At 39.7% G+C, this 23,960-nt stretch overlaps 1 protein-coding gene across 1 annotated transcript; it reads right to left on the bottom strand.

Annotated features, from left to right (window-relative positions):
* Nucleotides 1-810: 810 nt before the first annotated feature.
* Nucleotides 811-10,250, bottom strand: ivns1abpa (influenza virus NS1A binding protein a). Its single transcript, XM_004067942.4, has 15 exons — nt 9,934-10,250; nt 7,382-7,655; nt 7,082-7,213; nt 6,835-7,004; nt 6,654-6,729; nt 6,400-6,573; nt 6,135-6,260; nt 4,699-4,809; nt 4,067-4,208; nt 3,758-3,982; nt 3,553-3,674; nt 3,283-3,409; nt 3,061-3,192; nt 2,035-2,208; nt 811-1,962 (listed from the first exon to the last, which is right to left on the bottom strand). The coding sequence occupies exons 3-15, from the start codon at nt 7,190-7,192 to the stop codon at nt 1,700-1,702; spliced, it is 1,953 nt and encodes a 650-aa protein (XP_004067990.1). The 5' UTR covers nt 7,193-7,213; nt 7,382-7,655; nt 9,934-10,250; the 3' UTR covers nt 811-1,699.
* Nucleotides 10,251-23,960: the final 13,710 nt, after the last annotated feature.

Raw genomic sequence — 23,960 nt, 5'->3', positions numbered from 1 at the left:
CTGGTGTGACACACAGAAGCACGAGACATCATGGAGGCGGAGCTACAGGGAGAACGGATGAAGGATAGATGAATTTTATGCTTCATTGCTCCACATCAGCACTTTTTGACCCCCCCTTGCCCCTAAAAAAAAAATCTGATATTTTATATTGAAATGGTTACATTGATGTCATGGCAACCTCGTTAATGGGATTTGAGGATTAAGTAGAAAATGATGGAATCAAGACAAAGCATTTAAAAATTAAAAAGCCCCTGATGTTTTTTCCTAATATTTAATATTTCATGAAAGTTTAGATTTTTTTGTAAAATGTTTCATGCATAATTAAGGTGGACCTGGTATTAGCATAACAGTTTTCTTATTTCCTGTGTGACACACCATCATACTAGCAGATTACCTGTGTAATTTGTGAATGAGTGGGGATTAAAGCAGCCCTAGCAGGCAGCCAGGTCACAAAGGTGATCAAGACATCTCCAATCGAACATCCTGAAGTGACCGTCAGCGTGCCTTCCTGCTCGGGTCACTAAGAATAATCTGAACTGGTGAGGGCTAAAAAAAGCTATTTGAGATTAAAGTGGCCAGGAGGCAAACCTTAACAGAGCTCGGAGCAGATGAAGCCTTCCTAAATTAAATGTAGAGTCACTAAATCAACAGCTAGTAATCCATTTAGTTTGCAGCGTGGGCTTAACCTACAGAGGACTTAGGTTTAGGGCGTGCACACACTTTCTTCTGACTGCCAGAAACTATTATAAAACAGGTCGTTTCTGATCAGTTTAAAAACAATTTTGTTTCAAAATAAACTCAACACAAAAAGGAGTTTCAATGATTTATTAATTAAGAAATGTTACAAATATGAAGTTTCTCGCTCTAGAAGAATCTGCCAATGCCTGACACTATAAAACAAAAAAAGGAAGGGTCTTCAGTAAACAGCATCTCTACTTACATCAAATAAGAAATTTGCATTAAAACTTTAAATAGCAGAAGCATGGTCGTGCGCATCTGGTGCGTGCTCAAACAAAAAAGAAAGATCTGGCACTGGTTAGAGTCACTGACTTAAGCTCTCTGCTACTACTACTATTGTTTTAACTGGTAAATCAGCAGTGTATAAAAATATAAAAAAAAGGCCATCATTGAAGATTCAAAAAGCAATCCAGTTTGTTTAAAATGACACAAAAACCTGTGACTGGTGTTTGTTAACTCACACACCTAATAAGGCTTAAAACTGATGACCTCTAAAATCTGTGAGCAGAATTACATTTCCACAACACCATGTTTTAAGAAGAATCTCTCAGAACACACCGTACTAATTCTTTAGGTGGCCAATAGTAGAAAGCTCATCTGATAAATCTTCCGAGTGACTAACTTTAACTTCAAGAGAAAAAGAAATGCACTAAATGTGTTATAAATGTTGGCAGTTGACAAAAAGAGAAACTATATTTACAGCACGAAAAATGGGCAAGGCGCCATGTTTCTAAGGGTCACCACATTCCTGACCCCTTCCCAACCTGCCCAGATGAAGCTAGTCTTCACTGAAGACCCTCTCCTGAACACCCCCCCCCTTACATACACACACAAACAAACACACTCATACCCGTTCATACAAACATATCACGAAACACGATTACGTCACTAAGCCTGTTAGTTTGAAAAAGAAATGTGAAGCGCTGTGAAACTCTAAAACCCATAATCCACTCCGTCCTCTTTATTCAGCAATGGGGATTTCTGGGGATGCGCAGTCGTTCCACTTGTCCATCTCAAGGTTGTACACCTCCACCGTGTTGAGGAAGTCGTTGCCGTCAAACCCCCCCACGGCGTAGATGGACTCGTCGAGCACGGCCACGCCTGCATTGCTGCGTGATGACGTCATGCTGCCCAGCATTTTCCACTCGTTGCGGCTGGGGTCGTACACCTCCACACAGCGGAGAGCGCGGGAGCCGTCAAAGCCACCAACGACAAAAAGTTTGCCTGTGAAATGAGTTTCGGTGAACTGAGGCTTTGCTTGGGCCAATGCGCTCCCTGGGCTGCGGGTGGACTCACCTGCATGAACAGCAACAGCAGCTCCCCTACGAGCCACATTCATGGGAGCGACCAGAGTCCAGGTGTTGTTGTCAGGGTTGTAGCGTTCCACAGTGTTCAGGCAGTTCCACGACTCTGCTCCTCCGATGGCATACATGAAGCCATCCAACTCACACACTGCAGCCTGGTGCCTCCCTGTAAGCAAAAACAACGTTTACGTCCAGGCTGGATTTTTTTTATTTCGACCATTCATCTCATCAGATTTTAAACTCGTAAAATGTTTGGATTGTAATTGTAATAGTTCTACAAATGCTCTTTGAGTGAGACAGTGTGGATACTAGGGCTGCTCGATATGAGGAAAACTCACGATATGCGATATTAGTGATCAATATTGCGATGACGATATAACTTGCGATAAATAAACAAAAACCAAAAACAACAAAAACATTTCCATTTCACTGCAAAAGTTTATTTTAAATAAAAGTGAAAATACCTTAACTTATTCTCCAAATGACCCTCGTCTAATTAGGATGGCAACATCTAACATAAAAGCTCCATCCCATTGGTCAAATGCATAAAGGGATTTATTCAATTCATTAATTAGTTCAAGTTGCCATGGAGATTGTTTTAGCACATTCAAGGTTTACCATTTATTGCGATTTTCGCCAACTTTTGCAACATGGATAGTGCCCAGCTTGAAATTGCGATAACAATAAATTTGCGATTAATAAATAATTAAATAAATTTATACTGTATTCATCCCTCAATGGGGAAATTCTTCTCCGCATTTGACCCATCCCTTGGGGGAGCGGTGAGCTGCAGCTGAACCGCGCTCGGGAGGCAGTAGTGTTAAGGGCCTTGCCTAAGGACCCCCACTGGGTGATGTTAACTGCTCGCCATTGATATGGTAATTGCCCCCCAGTACCATTGCTTATTCCCCTCCGGGAATCGAACCCTGGATTCCTGCATGGTAGCTTGTTACCTTACCAACCGAGCCACCCAGCCGAACCGTGCCACCCAGCCTGTGCAGGCCTAGTGGATACTTACTGATGTTAAGGGAGGCACAGTTGGACCAGGATTTGTTCACAGGATCAAAAGCGTCACAGTTCTTCAGGCCCTTCTGCCCGCAAGGGTCTGATCCTCCCACAACATAAAGTTTGTTGTTCAAGGCGCAGACACCTTAAAGATAAACAGCAGCAACAAGGTCAACCAAATAAGGCAGTTACTCCCATCCTAAGTTATAGTTTAGTGTGTGAGCAGTGAACTAACCAGCATTGCAGCGGTTGGTCCTCAACTCTGGCACCTGAATCCACTCGTCAGTATGCGGATCGTATGTCTCCCCGGAATTCAGCTCATCCGAATGCCCATTGGACCCTCCAACCACAAACAGCTGACCCTGTGTGGCGAAACTTTTCTGATTAGTACAGAATAGAAATTTCAAAAACACTGGTTTATTTTTATATGATTTTTGGAGAAGAAAAATATTTGCAACAAATTTTTTTTTTGGTAAACTGAAAGGCAAATTCTATGGCCTTTTACCATAAGCACAGCCATCTGGAATCGAGCCCTCGGAGTCCGCATTGGTGCGATGAATGTCCAGCGGTCCTCCGTGGGGTCATAACACTCCACAGTCCTCAGACACTCTTCTCTGTTGTAACCTCCTGCAGAATTAGACAGTAGGTTCAAGGTTGGCTTGACTTTGCATCCCTGAAATGTTTCACTTTTTGTGCGGCTTGAAGCGAACCTGCTGCTATCAGCTTTCCGTTCAGAGCGGCGGTGCCCAGGCCAGAGCGGGCATAGTGCATGGGGGACAGCGGGTGCTCTTCTGATTCCTCAGGCTGAACCTCAAAGCTGAGACTTTTCATCAGGCAGGGGGTAGCAGATGGAGATGTCTGGGGGCTGCTGCGGCCGTGCAGAAAGATCACACACAACACTCCGTCCAGCACCGCCAGACACAGGTAGTTGTTCTCTGGGGGTTTCATTTTCAAGAGGAGATCATTCAACGTTGGTGTTATAGATTTTGACATCGCCATCTTCCACTGAAGTCACTTACTTGTGGTCTTCTCAGAGGCAATATACTTCCAATCTCTTCTACCAGATAGTTTTGAGGAATTTGCTGCTTGGTTTGAGGGCGATAGGCTTCCTGATGAGCTGCAGCTCAGTTGTCTCTGGGCACTCTCCCGTACTGGTTTCTTCTGCAAAAGTACAATGCAGCTACAGAAAACCAGCTTTCGCCACAGCGCCATGCATCCCTGGCCAGGCAATCATAGCCCAGAGCTTTTACACTAGGAACTACACTTTTGGACCTACAAGCAGATCCATTAAGATTCAATTATTTTAAACGATCTAACCGTTAAAAAAAACTTTGAAGCCAGGAGAATTTATAGAATAAGGCTATCCTTAAGTATAGATTGTTCATATGAAATAAAAAAAAATTAAAATAAACAACTCGTGCTTCCTTCTGTGCATCTTGTACGCCTGACCTTGGCCTTCCGTGACAAAGCATGGGGTTGGTGACTCTCTCTTACAACCACCAAAAAGATGAAAAACTGGCTTTTAAATCAAGGAGAAACTTCAAACTGAGCAGGCTGCAGTGCATTTGTGCATGGCCAACACATAACTGCACGCTGTCAAGCAGACTGTGGTCGGCCACTACAACAAAGCCAGGCACACGCTGCTGTGTACCTGCACAAACTGAAGGTGGTCCTCCTCGCCACCAAACACCTCACTGTGCCCTTCAATCATCAGCCCTCCATCCACCAGCTTATGATCAGGTGAGTAGTAGAGTGTTTGCACCTGAAAGACAAACAGGAACAACGCACCCATGTGGCTGTCTCCATTGCAATGCACTAATAACCCCAGTGTGAGGGTAGAAGAAGAGGGGGAGAGGCAGGGCTGTGAAGAGGAAAGGAGGTATGGGACAAACACCTGGACCTTGGAAAGCTTCCTTTTACAGGTGTTCAAAAAAAAAACATGCTACTTGAACTGCAGAGTGAGTTTCAGCATCTCAGCTGGAGGAGCTCCTCAGTCTGTCAGCGGGGTCCCCTTAAATTTCATCTATAAAAAATGAGCTTGTGAAAACTGAAAGGTTGCATTGAGGGAAAAAAAAAAAAAAAAGTCTTCAAGGAAGAGCTGCAAGTGGCCTTCAAGCTCCCTTTGAAGCCTGGAAAATATTCTAGAGTGCCAAAGCTGTGCAAGGTGGCCACCATGACTACAACCATCTGTTTGTGTTGATCTATGTGAGGAAGTTAGCTACTTTATCACAAAAAGCCTTTACTAAAAACCGTGAAAGCAATGGCTGAACAATTACCTGCTTGTCTGCAATGATTTATCACCCAAGGGCTAGCTTAACATTGAGCAGAAAGGTGACCAATTGGATGTGTTCATAGGTTGGTTTTGTTGAGTGCTCAATGACTCAGTTGAAATGGGGTTCATTTGCATGTGTGGAAGGGAAAGACGGGGCACAGTGGTTCTTGGCTGCAAAGAGAAGCTGCTGAGAGGGCAGTAGCACTTCTTTCCTCCCTCTTTCTCTTTGACTCATTTACCCTGGTGGCTCAGTCCTGGATCCACAGTCTGGTCCCCTGCTGCTGCTAATAAACCTACAGGAGAGATAAATCAACGGGGAGGAGTGCCTGTTAGTGCTGGAGGAACAAATGTGCACCTGTTTAGATGTGAAAGTGGCAGTGGGTAATCAGAATCAAGTGCCAGACCTTTTTGAGTGAGTTTCAGGTGAGACGAGCCCTGTAATGTTCAGATGGGGTTGTATGTAAACCAACCATGCACTCAGAAAAACCCCCCCCAAAAAAAAAACGTTGGGAGAAAACTGGTTTCTTCACCCCAAATAAAAACAAAAATAATGATAATAACAAAGAGCCACCAGCAGCTCTTTATTTGCTCACCTCTGATTTGTAGTACAGATCAGGGATACAGAGTCTGACTGCAAAAACCTCAAATCAGACGGAAAAAAACAATAGCAGCATGACATTGGCATGCGAGTTCTGTTTTAGCCCCCTTAATGACATGTTGATGTCATAAAAAACCACGGGTGTTGGGGGGAGGGGGGCACAGCAAAGAGGAAGATATGTCTGAGAGTTAAGACTGCTGCGAGCTTTGGTACTGACCTCCTCCATCAGTTGTTCCAGTTGCTCTCCGTTCTCCCACAGGCAGCGCTGCACCCAGTTGAGCACCTTTGAGTAAAGCTTGCCGTTGCTGGGTAGAGTCAGGTTGTCTTCTAGCATTACTTCTAACTGTAACAGGATGTTTACAGTTAGATGGGGTTTAACATCCGAGTTTTTTTATTTAAAAAAAAAAAATCCTTAAGTAATAAGACAGCATAACTAAACGTCGATGGACGATAAATACATCTTTACACATGTTAGCTCTTACCTTGAGACGGGGAAGTTTAAGAAAGTCGTCCTGTTCGGACACGTCCAGTAAATGGTCTTGGATGAAGGCGTCCACCTTGGCCACAAGTCTACCATCCCCCATGGAGCTGGCAAAGTTCCGGAAGGAGATGGCGTTCTGAGAATCCATTTTAGACAGCAGGTAGTCGCCACAAATCTGAGAAAAAGAGAAACATTTACATTGAACTGTTTTAAGTCTGAACCATCGAGAATATTCAAGCACAAATAGTTAAATACCTGTTTGACTCGTTCCATCTTGAACCTCTTGGCAGCAGAGTAGACATCCTTGACAAGCTCCTTATCTGCTTTCAGTCTGCAGTTAAACAAAGTGACAACTGCTTAGATAAAGCCAACAGGGGTGCACGGATAAGAAATTAAGACAGAAGCAGAAGCTCAAAAGAGCAAAGATGACACTAACTGGGCAGTGTAAGCGTAGTTGAGCAAGACTTCCACGGCCTCTGGGTTCAAATCCTCGAAGGTGACATGTGAGACTCCGTGAGCTTCAACGTCACTGTTAAAGATCTCAAACAAGTAGGGACTGCAGCAAGCCAGAACAGCACGGTGAGCCATCAGCTCATGGCCACACACCTGGATAAAAATGCATGAATGAAAAATTATACAAGTTTGACAATTTTCACTTTATTTTCTCGGGAATAAACACCTACCTGCAGTCTAACGTCACAGAACTGACCACTCTTTCTCAGAGCATTCATTTTGGCCACAGTGGAATCCATGAAATTCTCATCCTCAAAGATCAAAAAGCCGTTTGGAGTCATGTTGGTTAGTTTGTATTGCCTCTGAAAAAGCAAATCCATATGATGTGAAGTAGCATCAACCAGGTCAAAGAAAAATCCTTTAAAATGTGCAACAGTGATCATCGAGGAACAAATCCACGTAAGAAGATTAAGACAGCGGGTCTGTAACATGCGTTCCACATCAGCAATCCAAGCATTAGTCAGTCTTACCTAAAGGAATAATGCCAATCCAAGGTAGAACAGGAGCCAAATGTTGAAAATCGGGGAAGCAAACAAGGATCACAGTGGAACCGTGTCTTCTTCACCCAAGGAGAGGGATGGAAAGTTGTCAGAAGAAATGCCAGCCGACTGCACTGGTGAGCAGAAGGGGGAGTGGGAGCAGCCGCACGGACAAACTACCAGGCTTGAAGCGACTGTAATCAAGTCCTCGGGATCCCGTTGGCTATAGAGTAGTACTTATTCTTTGTTTGTCGTACATTATAACCTAAGAGAAAACACAAGAGCCACATAAGCGTTTTGATTTTTAAGCAAGTTTTTTCCTAATATGACAAAATTTCATGTGGTTAATTATAATTATCTCCCAACTCCAGTCGAAACAACTGATCTTCTATGGGATCCAATGCTTCCGTAAGCTCACATTATTGCTAAAATGCCTTATAATGAAGAATCTAAGAGTGGACATAACAGAAGTCGTCCCATCATTCGCCTTTTTCCTTACAGTGACACCCCCCCCCCCACCACATCAGGAGTGACCAATGTGCGAAATGAAAATAAACAATAGATTTCCACACCCGTTCTAACGGAGGGGAGGGAGGGGGGGGGGGGTGTTTACAGAATCACAGTGGTCACTGATTGTCAATTTAATTTCACCAATCCTTAAAACCCAGAAAATGTCCAAGAAAAGGATCAGGATCTAATAATTGTTCTCATCAGTTTACTGCCGGAGAAGCAAAGAGCCATGACTGCAAATTAAGTCATTTTTTTAAAGTCACCACAGATTAAAAAAAAAACCATCTGTAAGTCCAAAGTTAAATCCAAAAGGAGTGAAAAAGCAAAAGCTTCATGTTGTCTCCCAGCAAGCCTCCATCCACTCTGGATGGAGATGGAGGAAGCTGACCTAGTTTTGAGTCCTTGCATAACATCTGACAGAGGAATCTTCTGAAGGCTCAAATGCTAAACTTCTCCACATGACTGAGTGAAGCTGAACAAACCTTGCTTCTCAGCCTCAACCCCAGCTACCTAAAGCAAAACCACACCCTCAGTTTTCCAGAAAGCTCCTGAGTATAGCTGGAATGAGCCACAATTGTTCAAATATATATTATACCCATCTAACTTTTTTTTTTTTTATTGGCTGCATAAAAGAAATATAAACGAGCCGGTTTGTTTAACCAAAAACATTTGAATAAATCAAAACATATTCAGATCATCCTAAATTCTCAAACTAAAAAAAGCACCTAACAGGCTTTAGTTCTGCGTGAATTCGTCGTTTTGACGGTGGAACAAAGCAACAAGAACAATAGTTTGAAACTGCATAGGCTGATTGTGGCACAGAAGGGTAACAGCGCGTTTCTCTGCCCGTTATTCCATCTGATTGACCAGACACTAAAGAGCGACTCTGGGCTAAATAATCAATGCTTTTCAGACGCCCCCCGGCGGCTAAAACAGGCATTGCAACACTATTCACCCTCAGTGGAAATTTACAGCTCAAATTTGGACATGAAGGAAATACAACTGCATGCACGGAAAGGTACCACAACACTGCATGTTTATCGTTTTAAAACCACAACACACCATTTATCCGCCACTAAAACTATTATAAACCATTGAAAGAAAAGAAAAAAGAAATCCAATTAAAATAACTATATTTTATATTTGACAAAGGGGTTCTTGTTTGGATTTGAGCCATACTTCATATTTATTTTTAGATCCCTTAAAATATGTTAATGACACAAAAGGTCAAATTAGACTAAAAATGTCTGCTGCATTTCCTAATTAGTACAACTCCCAGTAAAAACTGCACAAAAGCTGCTAACATCCCACATATTCTATTAAATCATAAATTTAAGTGTGGGATAAGGATAGTTGTTTCCATGCAGCCCAATCCTACCCCCACCGCTCAACAGGGGTGGTTTCTCATGTTCTCCGTTGCCTAAAACGCACAGACATGCCCCTGTCTAAACCAGGGCCGTGAAGTCTGACCACGCGACATTAAGCACGAGCCCGACAGAAATTGGGTCAGCGAGGGGAGACCCCAACCTGAGTGCTGAGTTGTGTATTAACGAAAGCGATTATATATCATATATATTATTTTAAGAATTCGAAGAAAAATGTACAGAGAAGCGGTTCGCGCACCCAAACGAGGTGGGGGTGGGACGGAAGCTAGGGCATGGTGGTGGTAGCTGTCGAGCTGAGAAGAAACCCCGCTGCCCGCCCGCCTGCCGACGGGTGGGGAAATCACCCCAGACGACCGATATGCAATAAACCATGGCACATACGTTAAAATTGTGTCCGGGATTTTTAGGGTAACGTTTTGCAACTGTCTCGTAAATGTTGACGGCTTCAACAGTTACGCGGGAAATGGCGGGTTGTGACATGTCCGCGGTTTTGCTTTATTACATTTCCGTGAGATTTTCTCTCACGTCGTTCATACATAAATCTAACGCATACTGCTTCACTAGCAAAGTCCTTAAGCGGAGCATTAAGCGCCGTCCTAACACAAGTGAGCCTCATGCCAATCTTCATACCCGGCGAAAAAGCCTTACCTGAGGCGTTTGACAACAGATGATGTTAGGCATATTTAATGCAAATTCAGAGTGTTGGTCCTGTTCGGAGGAGAGACGCAAAGCGGCTACAAGCTCGACTTGTTGAGTGGGGGGTTGATGGTCGATAGGAGCCTCTTCCTCTTCTCCAGAAGCTACACGTCCACTCTCCGTCTGGTCTGGACTAGATCTGACAGAGGGAGAGAGAGCACCCGCTATAAAAAAAAAGGGGGAAAAAAGCGCGCTCCCGATTGACGCGTGACGTCATCGGTGGTGGGTGGGTCTTGAGGAGCCCTACTCGACGAAAGCAGACGCAGGAAAAAATCCGACGTGGATGGCTTTCTGAGCGGACACGCACCGAACTTTGTAAATTGGATTTCATACCAAATAACAATTATTAAAAAGGGATTAATCAAAGCTTACAAAAGTAGGCATATATTCAGGGTGTGGGCATGCCCGTAAATTAATATTAAATAAAAGCCAAATACTATCAAAACAAAGAGGTTATAGAACAAAATTTGAATCAAATAAAAAAGTGAAAACAACACTTACTTAAATATTTAAGACTTGAACATTTTAGGAATTGTTGCGCTTTTAATATACTGAAGAAGCATTGCTGTTAAAAGTAAATACATGCATTGGCGACAAAAAAGAGGGAAACTTAATCAAAGAACCACTCAAAAAAACAGTGGTTTTGGTGTTTTAACATGCTTAACATGGCATATTTTTCTTAAGGAGGACATATTTAAGTCAAAATAGCTTAAAATTGTGTTTCTGAGTATTTCTTTATTCAAATTTTTGTGAATTAGGAGCAGGCGAAAGTTTGAAAGAGCTGGTAGCTGTAACGTAAACTCTACAAGCCAAAAGCTCCTCCCCGCTCCGCTCCATTCTGATGCATCCACTTGCAGACAAATGGATGCATGTCTTTGTTTTCCTTGTTCGAGCAGGCATCTAGCTCAAAACTGTACAGCTGGATCTGATATTCCTCGCCATTTTTGTTGCACTGGTAAAGGTTGTTAGGGGCTGTAAGCTAGTGGGAGACAGTGTAAATAAAGGGATGATGGAAAATGAGTACAGGCTTACTTTCCGCCAACAGTCACAGCTCAGATGTGACTTTCTACTGAACTCCTGCCACTCGGCAGATACTATGTCTTAGAAAATGACATGTTTTGGCTAAAAATGGTATAATCATAATTAAAAGACCACTGGGAGTGCTTTAAAATAGATCACAAGGTGATTGGAGTGGACCTTTAAAATAGTGAAGAATAGGCAGTGTTGTAAAAAATAAAAGCATATCATTTAACATAAAACGAAAAAAATAAGTAACAAAAAAAGAGTAAACCTTTATCAAAAATGGATATAACTGAGGAATTTAGGGGCGTTGTATGATAAATGAATTATGATACATTATAGAGCTAGAATAACTACAATATAAACCATACCACCCTGAAACTGAGAACCAAGAGAAATGGGACAATCTATACTAAAAACCAAAAAATATATGGCATCCTAAGAACATGAAAAAAAAAACTAAAAATTTTCACACAGACATAATTTAATTAATTTCTTTTTACAATTTTACCAAAGAAGGAAGAAAAGTACACATTTTGCACTCCCCTTTCAGCACTGTTTAAGAATCAATTTAAAGCTTTTGTAGTCTGTTTTTAGCACAATCAATGGCTTTACAGCCTAAAATTTCAAGTGACCTTTTAAGACGGCACCAACCCAGGAGAGTTCTGTGTTCTGCTTGCCAACATCTGTTAGATGTCCCATGGTCAATGTGCAAACAGTGGGGTAATTGCTCCTTAGCAGCCGTGGGTCAGAAACTCCAAAACACCCTGCTCATTAAACAAGGGGAGTATTTATTAAATTGCCTCTGTCTAAAACCACTTTAGACCCATTTTGTCTAGTGCTGGTTGACACATGATGCCACTATGTCCCTCTCTCCGATATTTAAAGTTTTATGGGCATGTTTATTATGTTTTTTTCTTTGTCTCTTCTTTTATTTGTTTATACAGTCAACATAGATTATGGTAAACTACACAAATAACCTTTATGTGATAGATTTAAAAGGAATGTTTCTGTCTTTTGTACTTTCCTTGTTCTGTATGATAGGGGTTTAGATTAGTTTAAGATGGATAAAAAAACAACAACATATTTTTCAATACGTGATGAGACCATGTACGAGAAATATATTTTAAAAGGTAATTTTCTGTCAATTTAATCCTTAAAAAAATCTTATTGCAAAATGTTTTTTTTTGATAATTTTGTAAAATTTTGCAACCTCTAAAAACATTTTGGCAAAACAGTACATAGGTACACTTTCTCTGCTTAGTAAATTCTGCTATGCCCTGGTAGCACATAATGCTGTCTTTTTACAGGTCATAATTTCAATGAAGAAATTACCAAATTGTTTCTAATCTGCACTTAATCTGTCTCTTTTCCCAAAAGCAAGTTTGAAAGAACTCTCCTCAATAATTTATTTATTGTCTGTCAAGAAGGAACATCAAGGTTAAACCCGTACTGGTGCTGCACAGACGTCACTGTAGGTAGGCGAGCCTTTATACTTCTCTACTGGATGAAGCTTAGTACTTCCGAAACACGTCAGTAAATCCATTACCGTAGATTAAAGGAATCTCTCTTATACTGATTTGGTAGCCTGTGTGTATGTCTGCACTATGAGCTTAATGCTCTTTAATTGAAATCTTGCCTTTAGATTTAACATGAACATTTAGATGAAGTCACTGAGCAATTTCAGATCACTTTTTTGGAAAGCAGGTTTACCACGTCCCCATGATAGCATTTTTGCTAACAATTTTACCACACTTTGTGCTTTCCTCCATAAAAAAAAGATGAAATTCCGAACAAGGTTAAAGGAGTTATTTCTCACTCGTAGCAAACACATTTAATGGTTGGTTGCCAGGGGCCGAAGCTTGCATCATATTTCACTTCACCAGAGTTCTAAGAAGAGGCACCTGCATGAGCTAATAGCCTCAAGGACCAAACAGGATAAAGGTCAAAGTAGTCTAACAGTTTGTAATAAAAACTCTTAAAACAAAATCTAGTGCAGTGCAGTTCCTTTCATGAGTTATAAATAAAATTGAAAACTGTTTAAAGAATTTTTAAAGAAAAAAATGGTTAGTGGTTTATCATACAGTGTGTCTAAACAATACATAAATGTGTCTTATACTTTACCTAAAGCACAATAGTACATTGTTGTTCACCTTTCGGCATATCCTTTTAGGGGTTGCCACAGCAAATCAGCTTTCACTGATTCGTTCAGGTGGTTTGGCAGAAATTCTGACATCGGATGCCCTTCCTGAATAAACCCTGTATTTTGTCCGCCTGGGGACCGACGAAGGGGGACCCAGACTTGTGGCTACATAGTTAGGCAGTAGCACGACGGGTCTTGCCCATTAATTCTATTAGAGAACAGGACTGAGGGAGTGTGACGTCACCCATAAAAAACTTCTTACTTCTGGCTCACCGAAATGAAGCCGATTCAGTTGCTATTTTTCCATGATACAAATGTTGCCATGATGGAGCCAGATGACTGTTATTGGTCTTAGTTTTTTTTGAGTCAACGTTTCCATAGCAACTACTGTTGCCAATCAAGAGTAAGCATGTTCAAAGTCCACACTCCTTCCACTGAAAGCGGGCTCGGGAGAATCTGTCCAAATGGAAATGGGAGCCAGTGGGCACCAGATGCTTATTGAGGCATCTGATTGGTCAATTGATAACATGAATAACTTGCTATAGAGAAAAAATATATTGGAAAACAATTAAAAATAATAATTGTTATTCTGATAAATATAATGACTGAGCAATAGCTGTTGATTTCTCTGTAGAAGTCTTTGAGATTTTGTCTTCTTGGAGCCATTGAGTACTTCCTGTTTGGAACGTGAGGGACTGCTAAGTCCAGTTCTCTTATGCAGTCAAGGATCTTTCCCAAAGACCGACTAGATGAGGCTCATTGCAGCCCCTCGGAAACAAACCCTGGTTTCCCATACACCAGTTCTACATGCAGCTGTTGAGACTGGTTGAGTGGCTGAAGGTCATTACAACAAAAAAGCTTCAAGGAAGTGGCTGTTTTTCTCTTGCGGCCCACAATCTCCTCTCAAACAACATTAAATGCTTTGTATATAAGAAATACCAAAAGCCAAGCTGAAAAAAATGAGCTGCTGGATGACCTCCATTGTTGCTGTTGTTGTTGAGTGGAAACATAAAGGAAACATAAAAGCGGACAAGAGTGTACTTAATTATAAGGGTAAAGAATGTACCCCATATTATATCACTTTAAGAAAATTATACAGTAATACTATGTTTTTTCAAACCCTGCATGCCTTAGGAGATCCAAAAACTTTGTGAACATGTCAAGATAAATTGAACTTTTTTTTTTTGAGTGTGTGCGAACAGGCCCCGCCCTTTTTGTACTACATTTGAACCGTACCGTAATGATAAACAACCAGTAAACCTGTCTGCTCTATGCTGCTTCATGGTCTTACCCCCCCTCTCACTATCACCCCCCCCCCCCCCCCTCTAACATCCCTCTCTCTTCTTCCCTTCTTTCCTTTTCCGTCCGGTCCAACACCAAAGATTTTCAAACATGGTTGAAATTAATAAAGTTTGGCCTCAATTACAAAAGGGGTTTATTCAGACATACCTCTGGTTTGTCTGAAGATTAATAACCCCTCTTGTTAAAGTAAAATATGTCCAACACAATAAGCCCTCAGCTCTCATCTGCCTGCCTAGCTGTTGGACAGGACAAGTAAAAAAAAAAAAAAAAACGATTTTGTATCCGCTTTAGTTGATGGTGAGGAACACAGTCATCATGTTACAGAGTCCTCCTGTGTGTGGATTTGGCCCCTCCAGTTTCTAGAGATTTGCTCAGTGAAGGTGCACAAATGTGTTCTGACAAGAACACTATGAATATTTTAAGTATTTGAGCCAGACAGGAACACATGCACTATGCTGCTGTGTGGAAGAGGTTAGCTACAAGATGAAGATTTAAGTCACAAATGTTCTTATTTTTAAAGCTTGTTATGCAAGAAATACACTCTTTAAAATTTGGCAAAAACACTGTAATACGGCTAATTACAAAAATTAACCCTCTCTACTCATTTAACAACTGCTTCTTTTGAAATCTGAGAATTAATAGTCACTACTGTTTTTCAGTTACTCGATTGGAGCATACATATTCCATACCCCTTTTTTCAAAGGTTGGTACTGTGTGCTACAATAAAAAGATCTAAAATGGCAAAAACCTAAGGTACAAATGACCACTATCGACCAGCTCTCTCCTCCCTGCCTCTCAAGGGACAACCCAATGACTTTCTGTTTGACACAGCTGGATCTCAGTCTGTTCACAGAGTTACCATCGACTATCGTATCTGCTTGGCAAGCAAAGCAGTTCTATTTTACTTCAGTGTTACTCAATGAAAATGAAAATGTCAATATAGTAAAATTGACCCTCCTGTAGTTTTGATTCTAAAACTTTAAACGGACGCGTGTCTATAGTTAGTGTTAGGAATAATTAGAAATAGAATAGTTAGAAACTCCCTTTTTTACTATTATTACATTTACCTATACCTTTTATTACACTAATGGTTTAAACTTAATTCACTGAGCATGTATTATCATCTCAAAATTATATTGCACCCTAAGACAGCACAAACAAGCTATTGTCCTCACAGTTTCTCCTCATCCTCCCTTTTTACTTTTTGTGTGTTCTGGTGTTTGTGCTCTGGCAAATGTCTGTGGGAACATCAGAGAGATCTGACACTTGAAGCTTTATGACCTTCAAGTATCCAGCCTGCAACAGCATGTGGGTGGGTTTTTCACACCATAGATCCCCAGACCATCTTTTGAATATGTAAATGTCAGGTATATATACCAAGCCCTGTTCTGAGTGTCGTTGTTCAGACCTGGTTCAGACCTTGTGATCCTGTTCTTCTGTCTGTAACCCTGCGTACAAATCTGTGCTGTTTTGTGCGGAGTAAATCTACACTGAAGCTAAGTAGCTGTCTCTGAGTCTTATTCATTATTTCTGTGTGCTGGAAACTGAAAGGGGAAACGAACCAACCTAACTATTTTTATTATTACAGTCCTTTCTAGAAAATCCAGTTTCCTCACAGTTAGCATCCATGACATGTGCACCGGGGGCTGCACGGTGGCGCAGTGGTTAGCGCTCTTGCCTCACAGCAAGAAGGCCCCCAGTTCAAGTCCCAGCTGGGGGACATGAAAAATACAACATCAATGGGGGACCTTTCTGTGTGGAGTTTGCATGTTCTCCCTGTACAAGCGTGGGTTTTCTCCGGGGTCTCCGGCTTCCTCCCACTGTCCAAAAACATGCTACATAGGTTGATTGACAACTCTAAATTGTCCATAGGTGTGAGAGTGTATGGATGTGTGATTGAGGATATTCTACCCTGCGACAGACTGGCGACCAGTCCAGGGTATCCCTTGCCTACGCCCAAGTGGCTGGGATAGGCTCCGGCAACCCCGTGACCCCAAAAGGGAATAAACGGTTAATAGAATGAATGAATGAATGACATGTGCACCAGGTAACTGTTTTTATGAGCCAACTTTTTAGGAACTTATTTTGTATTAAAGATTAAAAATGCTCCCTAAGAACGCATCATTGTTAATTAAAAATGGCCTTTCAGGGATTGTTTAAGTAGGTGTATGAACCATTTATCTTGCTCTCTCTTTTTTAAATAATACAGGACAGAATTTGGCAACATGTTTGCTTGCCAAATCAGCCCAGTACTAGTCACCACATACAGTCTTTAATTTTTTCCAAATGAAAACCAATTGACCACGCCAAGCTTTTGAAACAGCTGCGGTTTCTTCTTCAAATGTATAGTTAACCATGTTCTACCAATGGAACAACATCCTTTTTTAAGACCAAACAAATTGCACTTTTTATCGCCAAAGCGCACCCTAGCAATTGTATTTGAGTAACTAGTTAGATACAAAATGCCCATAAGCATAATTTCTTATGGGATGTTGTCATAAAAAGGAGGCTTGTTTTGTACTGCTTCATATCTAATATCTCTCATCAGTCATACCTTTGGAATCAATTGATAGAATCTAGATTGCTTCTAAACAAGAGATGCTCTGCCCCAATTGATATGTAAGTTTACATTCTTTTTTCCAAACTTGAACAAATACTCAGTATTGGTGAAAATAAATGAACGTGACATCAATTAGGCTTTTTGTGAAGATATTTTGTGCTGATACTTTGAGGCTATCTCTCATTTAACCTTGAGGCGTTTTAATTCCCCAGATTTTTTTGAATTCTGTCAGAATTTAGCTATCACGTCTAAGTTATTTCAGTATAAGGATTATATTTTTGCCTGGAGTCAACACCGTGGCTTGCTTCAAATTAGTCAAGTTTGATTGTGTTAGGAATATTGTATTGTATTTCTCTGGATCTTTTCCCATAACTCTCAGTGCCATGTGTTGGGATTGTTTCAACAGTTTGCTGACTGAGTATTTCTTTAAATATCTGATTACAATTTGCTGAGCCAAATGACATCGAAACACCAAAGGCAACAGATCCTTTATAGTGGGATATAGTTACAACTAACGTTTTCTGTCTGCTGCTGACAATTCTAACACCAGGAGCTGTCTAGCTCACTGAAATTAAACTCCCTTTTTTCTGTGTAAGCGAGACTTTCACAAAACAGTGAAAAAAGAGTCACAAGAGACTCACAAGAGTCTGGGTGTCTGTCCTATGAAAGGACACAAAACATTCATGTTTTGGAGCGGTACCAGAGTGTTGCTTTGTACAGCCCTCATTTAGTCTGTCCAGCTCTTAGAAGTGGGTCAGTGAGCTGACAATAGAACAAACAGCCGCCCACGTTTGCATGGACACACAGAAGCACACAAGCAAATTTGAGTTGGATTTCGCTGCATTAGACTAAGGCCTTTTTCTCTCTCACTACCTGCAACACAAGCCATTTCAGTTTTTCTATCTATTATTATTCTATAATTACCACATGCTGTGTTCATTTTCATAAACATGTTTAAGAAGTACAAAAGACGTGTTTTGCTTTTTTTTATCAAGCCTGCTTCCATCCATTTGTTGAAACCACACCCCCTTTCCACCAAGTTTTCCTGACTCCACCTCCATCACACCAGGTGGTTCAACACTGACTTACTCCCCAGGCAAGAACCCCCCCCCCCCCCCCCCATGCTTCTGACACACCTGTTTCTTACAAATCGTGCCTCTGATACACCAGATCTTTACAAACACCACTTCTGTCACAATGGACCCCTTCATGTTGTTGACCAATCAGATGGAGCCCTTTTATTATAGATGTTTGCCTCCAATGTAGACGAGGGTCATTTGGAGTGTAATTTAAGTTATGTTGATTATTATTTAAGTTAAACTGTTGCAATGAAATGAAAATTGTGTTTTTGGTTGTTTTGCTATTTCTTAATGTAGCGCAAATTATATCAACTTCGCAATATTGATCATTAATATTGCAAATCGCATGTTTTCCTCATATCGAGCAGCCCTAACGTACATGAATCTATTTGTCTACAAGTGGATGCATCAGAATGGAGCGGAGCAGGAAGGTTGTAGCATACCTATTGTAGCGTCACACCTACAAGCCTTTTCCAACAGCATTTTTTTGTCTGCTCCTGATTCTCTGCAATTTAAATAAAGAAATATTTAGAAACACAATTTTAAGTGACACTGTCTTAAAGATTCAAAATAAACCGTATTTTCAATCTCTGTAATGTTTTCACATACATAGAAATTAAAATTCCGATTCTCTTCAAACTCCAGTCTAAATGGGGAATCTAACTTCAAATTACAGAATAAAATAGAATAAGACGAACAAATAAAGTGACTATAAATATTTAAAAAAAATAAAGTGACTGTAAAAATGAAAAAATATAAAGTGACTGTTGTTTAGTTCTTCATTTTTTTTTTATACGTGCTCCAATAGCAGAAAAATACCACAAGAACATGTTAAATACAAGAAAAACTCAATTTTAATTGGAGTGGGCCGCTAAGTTTCTAACAAAAAATCACAGCATTGCCTAAACCCATCACCTGGCAGCTCATCACTCTGTAACTCTGCCAAAATATTTTTAGATTCATTTGTCTATGTAGGACTCTACAGACAAATATAGATTTAAATTCATGGAGCACTGTAATTCAACCGGGCTGGGAAAAAAATAATATTAATGGGTAAGCATGTAGCAAGAGAATCTAGATAGCACCAGATACAATGTTTAGCAACACTCTGTTCAGACTTGGAGTTGTGCAAAGTGAACTTTCCACTGTTTAAACAAGTCATTGAAATCATGCCAACTTGAAGTCAAAACGGAACTGCAGATGTTACAAAAGAACATGTCTGCCTGACTTGTTCAGCCAGATAACCTCATGAAACCCAAGTTCATATTAAATTGAGATAACCTTACAGGTTAGACTTTGACAAACCGGAAACTTCAGTTGTAGGGACTGACACACGTGCAAACAAATAAAATCTCCATTATAAAAACGTTAACACAAATTCACCTAACTGCTGGCTAAAACTCCTTTGAAGGAGTTTAATATTTACCAAAAAGGAATAGTTCACAAGTTCTTAAACTTAGTCTCATAAATCCAGTTATAATCAGAGACACTGACAAGTCATACCAGAAACCATACCAAGTCATACCACTTTAACCCATGTGCTATCTTAGATGACCCCACCCTTACATTGACGTGTTCTCCCTACCATGACAAAGGTGGATAAAGGTGGAAAGATTTCACGTAATCCATGGACACCAGTGAAGATCACAAATCATTGAAGAAAAAAGGTTCAGCGCACTGTCTAGTGGGTCTAGATGACCCAACTCCCAATGTTAAAGTGCCTAGGATAGCACAAGGGTTAAGCGACGTATTGTGTTCATGGTTGTATGATACAGTTACAGGCAAAATCAGCTTTTTAATACCCACAGAATGTTGAGGTCACATTGAAAAGGATTTCCTTTTAGATTTTTTTCGGTTTTGGCCCCAATAAGTAAGTAACAAGTGAGGTGTCTCTGTAACCCCAATACAATTGTCTCCCTATCCCAAAAAATCTGTAAAGTGAAACAAACACAGTGCATATGACATCCATTGAGTTTTTTCTAATATCCCTAAAATATTGTGAGTTACGTACCTTTTCTGCCATTGTCAATTAGATTTAACCAGTAATTAACTGAGTGAGCAAAATACCCAGCTGAGCGAGATGTAATGAGGGAGGCCGTGACAAAAGAAATAATAGAGAGACTTTGTAATGCTTATATATAGGATTTTTTTTGCCTTTTTTTAATGTGGGTGATACAACCAAAGGTATAAAGCACATGTGTCAAACTCCAGGCCCGCGGGCCAAATGTGGCCCGCCATGTCATTTTATGTGGCCCGCGAGAGAATAAAAGTTTTTAATTTGTTAAAATAAAAAATAAAAATTGGTTTGCATTTTGTCATATCTAGGGGGAATTTGACTTGAAATATCAGATTGGGCAACTATACATTAGGACTTAAACACTGTCCATATAACCAAACCTGACAGAATTAAATGTGAAAGGATTTATGCTAAAGTAACAAGCAAACATATGTTTTCTATGCAGCTGTAATTGTCACTTTAAAAAGTTATAATAAATAAATAAATGAGTAAGTAGTTACATTTATTTTTCATAATATTTAGTCACATTATATTTAGTTACGTGTATAAGTAAAAAGATATGCCATATGAGGACAGACACTATGCTGATGTGGCCCTCAGTGAAAATGGGTTTGACATCCCTGGTATAAAGTAACTCTACAAGCATGGTGTTATCATCTACAGAAGCAGGAACTATTTTTTTTCTGCTCAAATGAATAAGCCCTTGGCCTTGCATTCACCCTGAACAGGAGAAAGTGTGCCAATTGTGTGGGAAAGTTTTGACAGTATCTGCTGTAATGTTGTGTTTCTAAAACAGCTTCTGTTTTATCATCATTGTACGTGTTTGGTTATGGCAGAGTAGAAAATGTCAGCAGGGATTACTCTGCTGGGACTGCATAATATTTACTTCAGAGCGTGGAAAAAAACAATACAGGCTCAGAGTAGAAGGAAAAAAAAGTACTTGTATAGAAAAGATGACCAACACACATCCACACACACACACACACATATATGTATATTGTTTATTTTTCTTTTCTCCTTTTAGACGTGATTAGCACATGATTGAGCACATTGCAAAGTGGGAAGAACCATTACCAAAGCTCAGTTCCTCAATGTCACATTCCATTAAGGACATGAAGTGTTCTGTGTAAACTTAGATCTTGTGTTTTGTTTAACACAAACAGTCACATACTTCTTAGAATTGTGTCTTTGGTCTGCTTTTAAATGTGTTGTCCAGCTGATTTAATGCCAAATAAATATAATACTGAGAGGCTCCTTGCTGGATCAGCCTTTCCTAAAAAACATGTCATAGTTCATGACTGCCTTTCACTGATCATAAAGGTTATGGAGAGAATGTGCTAAACAGACTCTGTTGTTGGATAATTTATCTGTGCTATCTCTTTAATCTTTACCTTCACACAGTTTTCAGTTTGAAAAGCCGAAAACCAATCATACAGTAGGTCACCTTCTTCCTCCTGTACGACTTACACCCAACTGGGTTTACTAACACACACTAATACATGCACCTTTTCTCACACGTCCAACTGTACCTAGGCTGATTGGAAAAATGTGCACTGACCTTGTTGATACTTCTCCCCTGCAAAAAAAAAAAAAAAAAACGCTCACAAGCTGTGTTTCCATGGTGACGTACAATCATAATCCGAAGCCTGTCTGTGCAAAATTCCTTTGGTGCCACTAAGGTCAGAAAGTTTGGGATATGAATTTGTCTTTCAAATGCAGCTGGTACATGGAAAAGTTTGGTACATGTGGCTGTTTTTCTAAAAATGCTCAGTAACTCAGAGGATGGGGAGAGGTGGGTCTGCACATTCCCTTTAACATTTAAACATAGGCCATAACAACATGAAGGGAAAAAATTGAGGATCAAAGATCTACTATTAATAATAAAACAAATAAAAGTAAGTAGCTACTGAAGAAAATGTTGTACTTCTACATGTTAAGCATATAACAATAATTTGTGAACTTTTAAAAATAATTTCATTTCTAAGTATAAATAAAAATCCCAGTGAAACGATAACCTCAGTCATCCCTAATTTTAGTCTTTGGATCTATGTGTTTGTTATTGTACCGGTATGTTAGAATGCAGCCAGAACTATGTTTTATCAGCCAGTTTTAGGAATTATTTGGCTTTATTAAGGCACAATGCTGGTTTTTCATTAACTTGTAATATTCTTATGACACTTATGTTATTTGTTAACTAAGCTTATGTCCTGGAGTTAATGGTTTTCTCAGGAAATGTCACCAAAACGCAAGTTAATTTTAAAACTAGCCTTCTGTTAGGAACACTTTGCACAAGCTAGGTGCAGCTGGCTATCATTTTGATTGTTTTTAAGATTATTGAGACTTAAACTAGTTTTTTATTAACTTTAATGGTTCATGGTGCATGTCCTCTTGGAACGTTACAGAGAGAAAATTGATTACTAAAGCCTAAAGGTGAATTCCTGTGAGGCAAATTGCACAATAAACTGGCTTGTAGTGCAGCTGGACAACATAATTGTTTTGTTATTACGATTAGAAATACATTTGGTAGTATATATTTGGTTGTATATCTATGATAAGAGAACCTGATGTTATACAGATCTGACTGCAAAATACTTGTCGTTTTTCTCGAATTGGTACACCAAAATCAAATATTTACTCTGTCCTCAGTGTTTTGAGATTAGTATTATTTTCCAAAAATTAAACTGTTTTAGTTTACAACACAACTGTGACACCAGCACATTATGGCACAGAACTAAGCTGAAATCAAAATTATATTAAATTTTATGTAAATACATATAATCCACAAATATTCTTAAAATGCTTAAGTGGATTCTTGGTGGATTCTCATGTATTCATGTAGATTAGTAGTAGATAAAAAAACAATCAACTCTTGGTTTGTCTTTTATTATAAAAGATGGATCACCTTTTCTTCAACAGGTTTTCTCTTTTGAGAAATAAAAAATAAACCAGGTCCAGTTGATTAGGCTGAGGTTTGTTAATCACATTAGAGTTATAAGAAATTGTTTCACACTTATGTTCCACTGTTCTCACAGAGTGAAGTAAAAAAAAAGTGCAAACACATATGTCCTCAAGGACATGGAAGTGAGACTTGATTATGAAAGCTATACAAAACTTCCTCATTTTAACGGAACAGTTAAAAGAATGTGCCTTTTGAAAAACACAATCTGATGATGCAATGATGCCTTTGCTTGTTTCCTGTGAAAGAGAATTTTCCCAAAATCAAAGTTGTGTCAGGGGAACTTGCTTTGAGAAAAGTCCTGCTTTTAGTGAGATAAAGTCTTTTTTCTCACAACATCCTCTTGCACTCATGTTTATGTCTGATCTATGTTTTGTGTTTTGTTGGATGGAACTGTCGAGAACTTTCAGAAACAGTTCAATGTTTGTGTGAAAGCAAATGAAATTCGTACTATCCTCCAGAGAGAAAATGATTTGTTGTTACCATTACACACTTTTCCATGAGCTTAAATCTTAGAAAAAACAGCTTCATTCACTTCCTTTTTCCATCTCTTGTTTTACTTCCACAGAAATTCTTGACTTCACTTTTTCCTTGTGGAATTACCAGTAAAAGAAAAAGTAGACAAAGATGATATTTTTCTTTCTTAATTTCTTTCTTATTTTCCTGTTTAGCAACACAGAAAGACTGGCAGAAAGGAAGTCTTTGCTTCGTGTAATTAGACAATTTATCTGGAAATGATATCTGGTTGACCTAAATTCCACTACCCTGAACTTGCAATAAATCTCACATTAGTGGCATCACTGTTTCCTTTTTCTCTGGAAATTATTTGATTGTAATATTTCTGAGAATGGGGGAGGATTCGAGTTGTCTTCAGTTTTGGTAATGAGTATATGGTATGTGTG

This window comes from Oryzias latipes, chromosome 4 (assembly GCF_053564925.1).
Source record: "Oryzias latipes strain Hd-rR chromosome 4, Olatipes_Hd-rR_3.1".
NCBI classification, from domain to species: domain Eukaryota; kingdom Metazoa; phylum Chordata; class Actinopteri; order Beloniformes; family Adrianichthyidae; genus Oryzias; species Oryzias latipes.
Note: the sequence above shows the minus strand (reverse complement) of the source record. Positions and strands in the feature narration are given on the sequence as shown.

Coding starts and splice junctions, on each gene's coding strand:
- ivns1abpa (XM_004067942.4), bottom strand. CDS start 7,192: ATGACTCCAAACGGCTTTTTGATCTTTGAGGATGAGAATTTCATGGAT. Junction 2,209..3,060: donor CTGTGCCTCCCTTAACATCA/GTAAGTATCCAC, acceptor TTTTGCTTACAG/GGAGGCACCAGGCTGCAGTG. Junction 1,963..2,034: donor TGCTGTTGCTGTTCATGCAG/GTGAGTCCACCC, acceptor CTCATTTCACAG/GCAAACTTTTTGTCGTTGGT.